The 14,385-nt window shown below is 35.2% G+C and overlaps 1 protein-coding gene across 1 annotated transcript in view; it reads right to left on the bottom strand.

Annotated features, from left to right (window-relative positions):
* Positions 1-667: 667 nt before the first annotated feature.
* THAP9 (THAP domain containing 9) overlaps positions 668-14,385 on the bottom strand; it is a 32,862-nt gene continuing 19,144 nt past the window's right edge. Inside the window, 3 exon segments of the mRNA XM_019652172.1 lie at positions 668-2,275; positions 2,278-4,190; positions 12,724-12,874. Coding sequence (XP_019507717.1) covers positions 2,214-2,275; positions 2,278-4,190; positions 12,724-12,874 — 2,126 coding nt within the window. The 3' untranslated portion in view covers positions 668-2,213.

Raw genomic sequence — 14,385 nt, 5'->3', positions numbered from 1 at the left:
TTTGAAGAATGTTTGCTCATAGTCTTTATCCATTTTTCAAACTGGGTTGTTGAGTTATAGAAGTTCTTTGTATAGTCTAGATACAACTCCTTTTTCTGATAATATGATTTATAAAAATTTTCTCCCATTTGGGGATTGTCTTACTTTCTTGATGGTGTCCTTTAAAGCACAAGTTTTTAACTTGGAAGACATCCAATTTATTTTTTGTTGCTTGTGCCTTTGGTGTCACATCTAAGACACTATCACCTAATCTAAGTCTCAAAGATTTACTCTCTCCTAAAAGTTTTATGCTTTTACCTCTTACATTTAGGTTTCTGATCCATTTTAGAATCAGTACTTTTGCATGTGGCTATCCAGTTGTTCCAGCAGTATTTGTTAAAAAGTAGGAAGGATAAATTTCTGACAGGAATGTTAGTTTTCTCCAAAGAAAAAAAGGACATGGGTACTGAGTTGAATTTGTATACTAAATTACCCTAATCAAATTACCCTGATCAAATAATATAAAGACATTTTTACTGTAAAGCATATCATATCAAGTAAATCTGGTATCAGACTTGGAACACTTTCACTAGGGCAATAGCAATTAAGTGTGCTGAAAGCAGTGATGTAAACATTACCTTCAATGTTTAAATTATCCAGCACTTAAATAATGCAAAACACTAATTTCTTAAAATACAGAATATATTAGTATATGTGTCAAATGTAACAACAAAGAAAATAAGACACTACAGATATGAACCCAGTTTTAAGTAGAGATCAGGTACAAAACTTGGATTTATATAAGCAATAAGTTAAAAGTGGTGATTTATAAACATGCTTCCTTTAAATAAGATTTATCCTGGTGCATCTAGTCATTCTTCAAACAAAACAAAAACCACAATATTCAGACTTCTCAGCAATAGCTCTTGTGTAAAATACAGTACAACTCTGGTTACATTTCAGAACTTCAGCCTTTGTTTGAGGTAGAATAGAAATGTATCAAAATAGACTAAAGGTGAATTTAAAGTCCAGAAAAATCTTTTATGTAGTCATTCATCTTTAGCAATTTTCAGTTTTCATATTAACTATACTTTGTGAACATTCACTCAGTGACAAAAAGATTATTTACATACATGGATGAAGAATGTGCTTGTTTCTTTTAGCCATTAAAATACTCCCATTTGTGAAAGTATCGATATGTTTTTCTATTTATCCAAATCCGGGTGTGAGAATGGAGAAAATTGCCCTTATTATGTTTCCACCTTTAGATTATTTAAGCTTCTAAATTTCTGAAAAACTCATTATTATAATTAAGACCAGGTTTTTTTCATAACCTATTGTCTCAATTGATCATCTTTTTTCCAATTTTTACTCACATGCTGTGAAATTCGATTATTCATCCAACATATGAAATATGTTTCCTTATTTTAGCCTGTCTGCAAACACAAGTAGATCTCAGAAGAAGCAGAAGTTGAAAGAAAGGCTTCTTCTCATTCATAGATGAGCGCTGGGCTCTTCAAATAGCAGTCAAGTAAGTGTGCATTCTATTGTTCAAAAGTAGTATTTCAAAGTCTAGAGACAATGGATTGTGAAAATTACATCACCTGTGTACACCTGTGTACTTCCCGGACTACATTCCAACCCAGCTTGGATGCAGCACAAGGAACCATTTCATGGCTCATGTGTTTACCTTCTGCTTGATAAAGCATAGTATTTCTATTTTAGGGTACTGTGAGCAAAGGGATTTTTGTGGTATTTGATATGTTAATTTAGCTTTAATTCTTAAGCCACATCTTAACTTCCATGTGCAAGTAAAAATTATATTCAAGGTTTTATAGGCATGCTGTCCACATTCTTAAGAGCTATAAACCAAAGAGCTCTTTTAGGGAATATAGTCTGTTTGTAATATGAGTCAATTTTTTGGTGACTCCTTGTTTTTGTTCTCTTATTTTTAAAGTAGATTGAACAAGTTAAAAGTATGTCTAGTCACATTATTCAGTCTTAGTAAATTCAAAGACAGCAACTCTGAGCTAGTCTGCTTGGTTAACTGAAATGCTGCAAGCCATACTAAAGTTCCAGCAGACTGTAGGGTATGCAAATGACAAATTCTAATGAGTCAGAACTGCTGACCTGTCCACTGTGCAGAACGGTCAATTTATAAAATATGGTTAAGTTGACTTTAAAATAAATGTTGACCAATTATTCTTAAAATAAGTTTTAATATTTTAGGTCCCTCATTTGAATGGATATCCGTCATTACTTAGCAGATGCCTGAATTTATTGGTGTTAGCAAACCTGAATGTCTGTAGTCCTGTAAAGATGGCCAGTGTTTCCTTGACAAAGTTTTCATTTTAATTCTTTCTGAATGGTATTTTAAAGGAAACTGAGCTACATCTTTAGCTCTGAACTTGAAGAAACAGGTTATTATATCCTTTAGTAACTTTACAAAGTGATTGATGGCATACACTTCTCCATCAAGGAGATGCTCATCTAACTCGACAAAAAGATAAGTATGCCCACAAAGCTCACATAATATTTTCTGTTGAAGATAAAATTCCCTCCATTTAGGAAGTCGTTCATTAACTGTCATTCTTGAATGGGTTCTTACAACTCGCTCACAAATATTTATGACTCGACATAAACTTTCTGAAGGGATATGCAAACCATTCTTCTTTTTAACACATAACAGTGATCCAATTTTAGAGGCTTTGAGATCTGATGCATACAGTGCACTGATGCAGTCCTCACAAGTTAAAAGAGCTGATAACTTATCTGCAATATAGCCAGCACAACAGGTGAGATTTCGCCTATGATCTGACGGGTCTAGTAATGCCTCACTTAGCAAACAGTTAGACCAGTCTTGGCAAATATCCTCCTTGTGAAAAAGAGTCTTTATAATGCTGACACCATACTGACGTCGAACTGTCCAAAGGGCCAAGTCTGTCCTTCGAGCAACTGAAATGTCAAGGATGCTTGGTTCACTTAGAAAAACTTCACCGTGTACTCTATATGTGGTCTCCAAATTATGGTAAGCTTTCTGGAATGCCATGCAGGTGGGGTTAGAAGTGGTGGCTGTTAACTGTCTAAGCATCTTTAAAAATAATTCCAGATGGTCTTGACTGAATTTGTAAGTCAAAAGATATGGAAAAGGCATGGCCTTTGGAAAAACATAGTTTTGGTAGAGCCATTTTAAGCTCTCAGCATTGAGTAAAAATCCCAGGAATCCTAGTTTTCGCTTACCTTTAATTATTTGATTGTTGCTAGTGTCAGATAATGTAACAAAAATAGTCTTGGCTTCAATTAACACATGATCAATTTTACTAAAAGTTTCTGGCATTAGAGGTCCTTTATGTCCCTTTCCATAATAGTTCCTACTATTAAAAATGTCAAAGAGATTGTTAATTAAGCGTATAAAGTAGATGGTGCCAGTACAGTTTTGAAAAGGAGGCAGGCCTAGTGACAGCAAGCATTCTAACGCGCTGGCCGCGCCTTCACTGAAGAGTTGGGCAGCACAATTCATTTTCAGTACGTGGTTTTTCAAATTTGCAAGTTTTCTTGGGATTTTTTTCATGTTTGATAACTTCTGTTCCTCTAGTGCTACTAACTCCACAAGGTGCTGCCATTGTGCTGTGCCATTAATAAACCGAATGCTTTGAAAACTCTGAAATGCATTTTTTATTAATCTAAGCAAGTGGCAAGAATCAAAGAAGTAGGCAATCTGTTGACCAGAAGATGAAGGATGCTGAAATGTACACTTCATGTCGTCTCCATCCATTTGTATCCCCAGTGCTTTTGCCATCTGAACACTTTGAGCTGTAGCATCAGACGTAATAGCCACAACTTTGATCCCTATGTCACTTAGTTTGCCAATAGTCAGACGAAGCAGCTGAGCTTGCAAATATCCAGACACCCTATTTACAAAAAAATAACCAAGAGGTATTTTCCAATGACCAGAAATACCTACTGCCATTAACAAAATAGTTTCTGAGGCGAGTGGCATTTCATCAGCGTCAAGTTTGCCAAGACCGAAGTCCATAAACCCTTGCAAATGGTGACTGCTGGGGTCCCACTGAAGCTGTTGCTTGAGAGGTATACATTTTATTATCAGTGAACAATACTGATATAGCTGGTCTCCATTCTCTACTCTTTGTTGAAGAAAAGAAAAAATGTTGCTGTTGAAACCTGGACTGGGTTTGCATTTGGATAACCATCTAGAAAATGTAAAAAAAATGAAAAACATAAAACTCAAATGAAGAAATTTTAAAAAGGGAAAAAGCCTTAAATGGCACTAAAGTAGCCTCAAATCCCTGTGGAAATAAAACCAAGTATAAGTAGCCAAATTCTACAGGCATTTTCAAGTAAATATTGAGTTACCTTAAAATAGTAAGATAATAGAGAAACTTAGAAACACAGAATAGTATTTTAAGATGCAAACATAACACAAAATAATTTTTCATTTCTCATTTACTTCTTTAAAAAGTACACAAATCAATTACCCAATTTGTCTAATTGATGTGTTTATAATTTAGATCAGAAACCAGTCTTACCTATAGATTCACTGAAATGAGAAAATTGTTGAATGGGAAGGAAACGCAGAGAACATCTAGTACACATACTTCACTTTACAATTAGGAAGCTGGTACAGAGGGAGAGGGTAGGCTGCTTGGCCTGTGCTGTGCTGCTAGTTCTGCACAAACGTGAAACCCAGCTGTGCTGATGCCCTGACCAGAGCTTTTCTCACTGCCCCTCACAGCCTCAAAGGATGTCTGCATCTGTTTGCTCCTACACAAAGTACCTACACACTGTCTGAGTATAGTATCCCTGACCTTCCCAGAATGCTGATTATTCTTTCTTGTTACTACTGGTGTGTATCTTCAGCATCCTCCTCACTCAGTGAATTTCTTTCTGGTTTACTGAAAATCAGGAAAGGAAATGGCCAAGTTTAACAGTTGTCTAAAATAAGACTAAAAGGATTCCGAGATAGAGACTGAGGTGCTAATCTTAACTGAAATTTACTTTTGTAATTCAAATGACTTTTGGGGTTAAATTTCTGATTTTTGGGCTATAGTCTAGGCTTCCTGGACAGCTGATTTCTATTTAGTTGAGATTTTCAAGTATAATACTTCCCTAAGTATTTTAGGACAGGGCTTTCCAAATATTTTGCTGTAACCCGTCAGAAGTTTCATAAACTGAATTTACCCTTACTACATGCCATGTGCGTGCACACATGTGTACACATATAAAATTTAATGCTAATTATGGCCCACTAAATTGATTTTAAGATGTACTAATGGGTTTGAAAAACACAGTTATAAGATGCAAAAGATATACTTCAATTGTAAGTAGCTTACAATCTACTTAGGAGACAAAAGTTATTAGTTGTTTATTATATATTTTAAAATAGGGCAAAATATTAAGACAATGAGAAAACAGTACAGTGGCTCTCCAACAGGGTGCTACAGCCACTAGTATGATGAAAACCTTTTCAAGTGTGTCACCACATTTTAATTGTTTAGAATTTATTCTTTTGCATTAGGAGTCTCAAATGAACACCAAGGATTCGGCACTCTCAAATGAACACCAAAGATGCTAACTGTGTTGCAATATGCAATGAGTATGTGATGAAGCCACTTAATGCCTCTATGTAAAACTTTTCTTTTAAATAGGTTTAAAAAAAGCTTATGTTCTGGTGAGCTTGATTTTTAAATGAAAGTGTAAATGGTATCTTTTTTTTTTTTTTTAAACTTGCAACAGAGGACAGTTTATTAGACCAGAAAATAACAGCTATCAAAATGAGAGGGGGTCCCAACTGGGTTGCCCCCTGTAAATGATATCTTAATGTCCACAGCTACTAGGATGATGTTTTGAATATCAGGCAGAAAGATCTGTGTACTTGTTGATTTACTTTTAAAAGTTTTTATAATTGAGAATAGAAATACCCAAATCATATTTGTGAGTTAGATCTGCAGGGAAGCGGCTGATTACTCTCTAAAATCTTTTCCCTCACATCAAAATGGAAAAAAACAAAACAAAATTCTGATTAAAAAAAAATGCGTCGGGCCGGCCAAGTGGCGCGATGGCTAAGAACTGGCTTGGGACGCCAGAGGGCCCCGGTTCAGATCCCACATATGAGGGCCAGTGACACTGCCCTCTACAGCTAAGATGCTGAACAACAGCTCAACCTGGAGCTGGGCTGCCCTGAGTCGCCGGCGACGGCGTAGGCTGCAGCCCCTGTGGCAGTGGGTTGCCATGGGCTACCGTGTGTAGCCAGCAGCCAGCTTGAGCGCCCAGCAGTGGCAGTGAGGGGCCATCCAGAAGCCGGCGACTGATCTGCCTCGCCTGGGAAGAGCGCAATGATGGTGCCAACTTGGGCCAGTGAAGCAACGTCCTCCACAACTAGACTGAAGACCAAAACGACAGCAACTTGTCTGTTCCCTTCCCCCAATTCCCCAGCGCTGTTCCCATCCCCCCAATTCCCCAATAAAAAATCTTTAAAAAAAAAAAAATGTGTCAATTTTTACAAAAAGAAACAATACAGAAAGGCACAAAAATGAAAGTAAAATTATTGTTAATATTTCAGGAACATTCTTCTAGATCTCTTTATGTATACATACCTAAATATAACTTGTAAAAATTATACTGAATCTATTTTTTTTTTTTACTAATGGTAATGTTATACAAAATTTTACATGTCCTTAACTGCTGACCTACAAGATTTTAAATGTGTACACAGTATACCACAGAATAGTTAAGCCATAAATAGTTTAACCAACTTGTATTGAAGGACATTTAGGTTGTTTCCATTTTTTAGACAATATAAATAGCACCACAGTGTGTTTGTGTACACATATACACATATACATATTTATGGCATTTATGCAATTCCTAGGAGTAGGATGCAGATGTAAATTTATTTATGCATGTATTGGAATAAATGGACTTCACTTACATAAGAAATTAAAAATAAATTTTGGGCCTCAGGTGCACATAATTGATTGGGTGGGTCAACTTAGAATTAATTCACAATTCCTAAATTGTCCTTCAGAAAGTTTATACCAAACATAATTTGCATTCTCATCAACATGATTTCTAAATTGAACAATAGCTTAGTTATGGAATGATTACAGGGAGTCATCTGGGTAGCTTAAAACTGCCTGCAAAAAATACAGTGCTAAAGGGCCATAAGGCTGAGCTTAGTGTTTTTCTTTAAAATTAGAAAAAGATTAGACTATTAGCTCCTCCTGCTGTCTTGTTTACTTTTCAAAAAATAAAAGATAGAAAAGTATACCTCATCTATAGAGGAAGCTAATTTAATAAATTGCAGAATAAAAAAATTGAAAATTAGAAACAAAAAATCTAAGATCATACAAAACATCACTATTATAATAAAGAATGCTGAGGATGTTAATGATATCATTTCAAACATTTGTGAAAACGAACTATGTTAAAGACCCAAAGCACTGTAATTGTAAGAAGCACAGCTCTGGGAAGAGTATGGACATAAAGAATTCAAGGGAAAACGGAAAAAATATTCAACATCACTACAGATTAGAGAGATGATAGTAGCTAAGAATTAGAGAAAGATATAACAATTAGAGATTAGTGAGTAAGGTCACCCACCTAATTAAACCAAGGGTTTTTTTATATGTTGTCTGTCATCTAATTGTTTGCCATTTAAGTGTTTCTCCATCATCATAGAGGGAAAAAACAACAACTATTCACATTTTCTTCTTTCTTCCCAAACTTCTAGTGCCCCTTCCCCAGCTCTCATCTATTAACTTTATGTCACTGAGAAAACAGAAGCAATCTGATAAAAAACTCATTTTCCTACCACCAAACCTGTTAACCTATTGAAGCCGTATCTGCCTTTTTCCTGTTTCAGTGCATGAATTGTCCCTGCTAATTAAGGCCAGACCTCCCTCCACAATGGTGTTGGCTGTTATCCTCCTGCAATGATCCCTTCTCTTGTATATCACCAATTTCTTCTGTCTACTAGGCTATTCCCATGTGCGTAAACATGGTGGAATGACATCTGCCATCTCAGCAAACACCTGCCCCTCCATCTGTGTTCCCTTCTACCTGCAGGTGCATTGTTCTGCTCCCTTCACAGAAGAACTCCTTGAAAGAATCCATAATCACTGTTTTTGCTGATCCCACTTCAGCCACGCTCACCTCTCCACCACTCCTCTGCAACTGCTTTTGTCAAGGTCATCAGCGACCTTCATCTTGCAAAACCCAGTGGTCAATTCTCTGTATTCATTCTACTTGATCTCCTAGCAGCATTTGATATAGTGGACTACTATCTCCTTGAAATATTTTCTACATTTGCCTTCCAGGCCATCACAATCTCCTGGTTTTACTCCTGCCTCACTGGCCACTCCTGATCAATAAATATTCACTGAATAAATGAATATTAAATATAATGATTATAAAGAACTAATTCTTAAGCAGAGATGTGTTCAAAATAGATGTATTTTTTTAAATGGGAAAATGAATGGAAATGTAATCAAATACAAACATGTTTGACACATCATATTTTTAAGGATAAAATCTAGGTACTTCTAATATATTGGAATAAGAAATGGCCATTAAAACAAAATTGTATTCATAAAAAAAGAGATTTTTTAAAAGTTTGGGGGAATATATACCAAACTGCTAAAAGTGGTTATCTTGTAGGATTAGGAGAATGGAAGTAGTATAAGTATTTTTCACTATTATATAGTCACATATTGTTTGAATGTTTTATAACAAATATGTATCACTATCACATTAAATAAGGTACCTTAGTTTCAGACAAAGTACTCAAAGAAATAACCAACTTTTTGAGGACTAAAATTATAAATCTAAATAGATAATGTCACAGCAAAGGTTACAAAATGCAAAATGACATGAAGAGAAAAAAGATAAGTGTGAACTGGAGTTGCCAGAAGAGACTTAATCCAGGAGTTGATGCAAAATTACAGGAAATGAAGAAAATCATGAAGAAAAAAAAAAGATAAATCACATGGAATGTCTCGCATAAACCATAATGTAAAACCAGTACAGAGGATTTGATTAAAAAGGTGTAGGAGGAGGAGTTATCAACATAGTGTCTACAAAAAGGTCTCTTGCTCAGCAGAAAGTAGATATTTATAAATAAGTATAATACCTAGCCTAAATGGTAAAATCATATTATGGAAGAGAGTAAATAAGCCTATACACAAATGTTCATCTCAATGTAAGAAATAGCAATTACAACAGAAAGTGGAAACAATGTAAATGTCCAATAGTTGGAGAATCCCCAAGTTAATAGGTATGTCTACCTGATATTATACAACTAGTAAAGATCAAAACTATTTAAAAAACTAGTAAATATAAGCATAGAAAAAAAGCCTGGAAGAAAATTTCCTAAATGTTAATAATAATTGTTTACATAGACAGGAACAATTAATGAATTTTCTTTCCTTTTCTCTCATTTCTAAATTTTTTATTAGTAGTAGTATTTTAATAGTGTGTATGTAGGAAAACTCACATTCATTTTTTTAAAAAGAGATGTACAGCATGGTGGCTATAGTTAATAATACCATATCGTGCGGTTCAAGTCCCAGCCCGAGCTGAGCAGCTGCTGAGCTGCCAACAGGTGGCAGGATGGCTCAGCTAAAAAAAAAAAATAAAAATAATAATAATACCATATCGTATATTTGAAAGTTGCTAAGAGAGTACCTTAAAAGTTCTCATCACAAGAAAAAAAAACAAAAAATTATGTGTGATGAATGTTAACTATATTTATTGTGAGCATTTTACAATATACAGTAAAACCTTAGATTGCAAGTAACGTGGTTTGCGAGTGTTCTGCAAGACAAGCAAACATTTCTAATACATTTTAATGTGGTAAACGAGCGATGTCTTGCAATATGAGTAGTTTCCAGAACAAATTATGCTCGCAAACCAAGGTATTACTGTATATATAAATACTGAATAAATGTACACCTGAAATTAAAATTATATGTCAGTTACATCTCAATTAAAAAAATGTTTTCCCTCAAATGGAAAAATAATGTCATAATTAAGGTCCTTCCTTTCACCAGGCTTCAATCTCTCCCTTCTTTAAAACGAGGGGGTTGGGCTACATGATTTCCAGCTCAGAAACACTATGAGTCTGTTTTAAAGTTAAAGCAATAGGAAACCAAGATGCACCTTCCGGGAGAGATGGCTCCTGCCATTCCTGGCTGGTCTCTGCCCCGACTGCAGTGAATTAAATGGAGGGCTGCTTTTGAGACAGCAACTTGAGGTCCACTGCATTTCTTCCTTCTATCTGTTCCAAATCCTAAATGACCATCCAGGCATTATTTCAATTCCACAAATATTGATCAAGGGACCACTGTGTACCAGGCACCACTCAGGGGTCAGGGTATGTGTGTATTACAAAGAATCAGATACACTTGGGCAGCTCACAGTCTAGCGAGGAAGACAGTGAGCAGGAAGATTCAAGTTCCATTTTGTGTGTGCACGATGAGCTAGGCCTAATCCAGAACTGGTGGACAAATGGCAGGTCAGGCTTCTGAAAGGATGTGGTATCTAATCTGAGCCTGAAGGGAGAAGACTAATCACCAGCACTAACAGGGAGAATGGGTATGTTTAAGCAGATGGAAGAGTAAGTCCCTAAAGCAAGAAGCAGCAAGAAATGCCTTACAACTGGAACATGGAATGCAAGAGGGCAGGGACGGAGGAAGGAGAGAAGCTGCAGAGCCTGTACTGCAGGAAGTTCAGTAAGCCACAGGAAGGAGGTGGCTTTTGGTCTGCGGGTAATAGGAGGCTTATGTAATAGGAAAGAAGGCAATAACTGAAATGAATACTTTAGAGGGAACCAACAGATTAGATGAAGCAGAGGATTGAATCAATGATTTAGAAGAAAAGGTAGCAGAAAACACCCAAACAGAACAGAAAAATGAAAAAAGAATCCAAAAATATGAGGATAGTTTAAGGGACCTCTGGGACAACATCAAGCATACCAACATGCGCATCATAGGGGTACCAGAAGGAGAAGAGAGAAAGCAAGGAATTAAAAACCTATTTGAAGGGCCGACTGAGTAGCTCAGTTGGTTAAGAGCTCGCTCAAGAGTTTGAGCTCTGAGCAACAGCGGTTCGAGTCCCGGCCCGAGCTGAGCAGCCGCTGAGCTGCCAACAGGTGGCAGGATGGCTCAGCTAAAAAAAACTATTTGAAAAAATAATGACAGAAAACTCCCTAACTTGGCAAAGGAAATGGATATTCAAGCCCAGGAAGTGCAGAGAGTATCAAACAAGATAAACCCAAGAAGCCCACACCAAGACACATCATAATTAAAATGTCAAAGGTTTAAGACAAAGAATCTTAAAAGCAGCAAGACAAAAGCGTTACCTACAAAGAAGCTCCCATAAGACTATCAGCTGATTTCTCAACAAAAGCTATGCAGGCCAGAAGGCACTGGCATGAAATATTCAAAGTGATGAAAAGCACCGACCTACAACCAAGATGACTCTATCCAGCAAAGCTATGCGTATCATTGTGAATTGAAGGACAGATAAAGAGCTTTCCAAACAAGAAAAAGCTAAAGGAGATCATTACCACCAAACCAGTATTACAAGGAATGTTAGAGGGACTTTTTTAAGATGAAAAGAAAAAAACAAAAAGATAAAAAACATGAATAATAAAATGGCAATAACTACATATCTATCAACAGTAACTTTCAATGTAAATGGAATAAATGCTCCTATAAAAAGACACAGGGTGGCTGAATGGATAAGAAAACAAGACCCATACATATGCTGCATACAAGAGACTCACTTCAGATCAAAAGATATACACAAACTGAAAGTAAAGGGATAAAAAAGATAGTTCATGAAAATGGAAAAAAAAAAAAGCTGGGGTAGCAATACTTATACCAGACAAAACAGACTTTAAAACAAAGACTATAAAAAGAATTAAAGAAGGACTGAGTAATCCCACTTCTGTGTATTTATCTGAAGAAACCCAAAACACTGCTTCAAGGGAATGAGCACATCCGTATGTTCGTTGCAGCACTGTTTACAATGGCCAAGACATGAGGGCAACCTGGTGTCCCCGAATGGATAAACAGATAAAGAAGAGGTGGTACACATATACAATGGAATATTAGCCAATGAAAAAAGAATGAAATCTTGCCATCTTGGGCAACATGAATGGATCTAGAGGGTATTGTGCTAAGTGTAGTTAACTCAGACAGCAAAAGACAAATGTCATATGATTTAACTTATAAGTGGAATCTAAAGAACAAAATAAGCAAATAAACGAAACGGAAACAAACTCATAGATACAGAGAACATTTTGATGGTTGCCAGATGGGAGGGGGTTTTTGGGTGGGTGAAAAAGGGGACGGGATTAAGAAACACAAATTGGTATTTAAAAAATAGTCATGGGGATGTAAAGTAAAGCATACAGAATATAATCAATATGGTAATAATTATTAAGTACCAGGTGGGTACTAGACTAGTCAGGGGGATCACTTCTTACATTATATAAATGTCTAAACACTATGCTGTACACCTGAAATTAATATAAAATAATATTGAATGTCAAGGGAAAAAAAGGAAAAGAAAATATCAATTTTGATAATATGCAAATACCACCTAGAAGTTTTTAAAGAGAAAATTGAGTAATTGGGTATAACTACTAATAGCCTTAATGTCTAAAATGCAAAAGAAGAGCAAAACATGTTTTATTTAGCATCTAAAAAGTAATTCACTTACGTTCTCAGGATGGAAGAATGAGGCAGGTGAAGCATCTTTCTTACATAATCATAGACTTTGCTACTGCACAAGTAGAGTGTACATGCAAATTGCTTCATTTCTATAGAGTACTCAGATGTTTCTGTCCAGTCATACAATTCCCACTTAAAATCTGTTAAAATAAATGTATTTAATCTTTGTGATGAAAAATGTGTACAGTAACATTTTCAGGTATAGATCATAACTGCACTGGTGGCCAAAATCCAAATATATATATATATATATATATATATATATATATATATATATATATATATATTTTTTTTTTTTTAATAAATCTCAGAACTGAATTTGTTCCAAGATTAATATCCAATTTTTGAGGGTATTGACCAATTTATCGTGTTCATCTTGAATCATTTCACTAAAAAGAGGGAAGAAAAACGTTTTAACTTGAATGATTATGTCTTACTATTGATTGGCAGCCTGAGTGGAGTGTTTTAGAGGAATGGGGAAAAAATTAAATAATTGGATAAAATTACATTTCTTGATTATGAGGACATTTATTTACTTTTTTTCCTGGTTACCATTTATCTGAGGGTAAAAAATGAGACATGAGAAACATTTCTCGGGATAGGGCACTATTCAGATTAAATTGGTAATCTTGCCTACTACTGAGAGAAAAAAAATCCTGTGTTCCTGGTGGGGACTCCTATTTATCACCTCTATTACCCTCTTGGAAAAACACAAAATATCTCCTCCTTTGGAGATACCTACTTTTTCTAGAAACAGAACATGCTTTTTATTTACTAGAATGTAAATCCAAAATTTCTGCTTCTTTCATCAAAGAGTAAGTTGGCAATTCTTATTCTGCCCCTTTTCAAACATCCTAATTCACAAAGAAGACTTGGTTGTTTTTCAATGGATATACCATACAGGGGTGCAAAAAAAATGTTACAAGTGGACGCTTTGGTCAACATTGCTCAAGCAGTAGTACGCCACAATCAGAAGTGTCTGGACGCTGATGGTAACCACTCTGAGCACCTCTTGTAATTGCAGAAGTCAAAGGTGACTTGTATTCATTGGTATATATTATTACAATTTTAATATTATAGTTTTCCTTTCTTAAAATGTGTATATATTTTCTTGGCACCCTTTGTATGTATATGTACATATATAATATATGTATATTATATATGTATGTCATATATATTAAATTTATTTAATCTTTGGGATGAAAAATGTGTACATTTTCAGGTATAGGTCATAACTGCACTGGTCACCAAAATTCAAATATATTCATTCGCATTTTAACTAAATTTGTTCAGATTAATATTATATAATATTATATATTATATATGGAAATTTTTAGAAAGAAATTGGGAGACTCATATAGTTTTGAAGCTGAAAAAGAATTTTGCAAATTATCTAGTTCAATTACACTGCAAAAGGACTTTAGTGATAAATTATGTAGCAGTTATAGAGTTGTTTTATAAAGAATTTACAGTAACGGGATTATGCTATTATAAAAAGTGAAAAGTACAGTATATGGTATAAACCATACGTTCTCATATCTGGGTAGTAAAATTATTATTATTATTATTTTTTTAAGATTTTTATTGGGGAATTGGGGGGATGGGAACAGTGCTGGGGAATTGGGGGAAGGGGAACAGACAAGTTGCTGTC

This window comes from Hipposideros armiger, unplaced genomic scaffold (genome assembly GCF_001890085.2).
Source record: "Hipposideros armiger isolate ML-2016 unplaced genomic scaffold, ASM189008v1 scaffold_175, whole genome shotgun sequence".
NCBI classification, from domain to species: domain Eukaryota; kingdom Metazoa; phylum Chordata; class Mammalia; order Chiroptera; family Hipposideridae; genus Hipposideros; species Hipposideros armiger.
The sequence above is the reverse complement of the archived record's forward strand: the minus strand, read 5'-3'. Positions and strand labels throughout refer to the sequence as shown.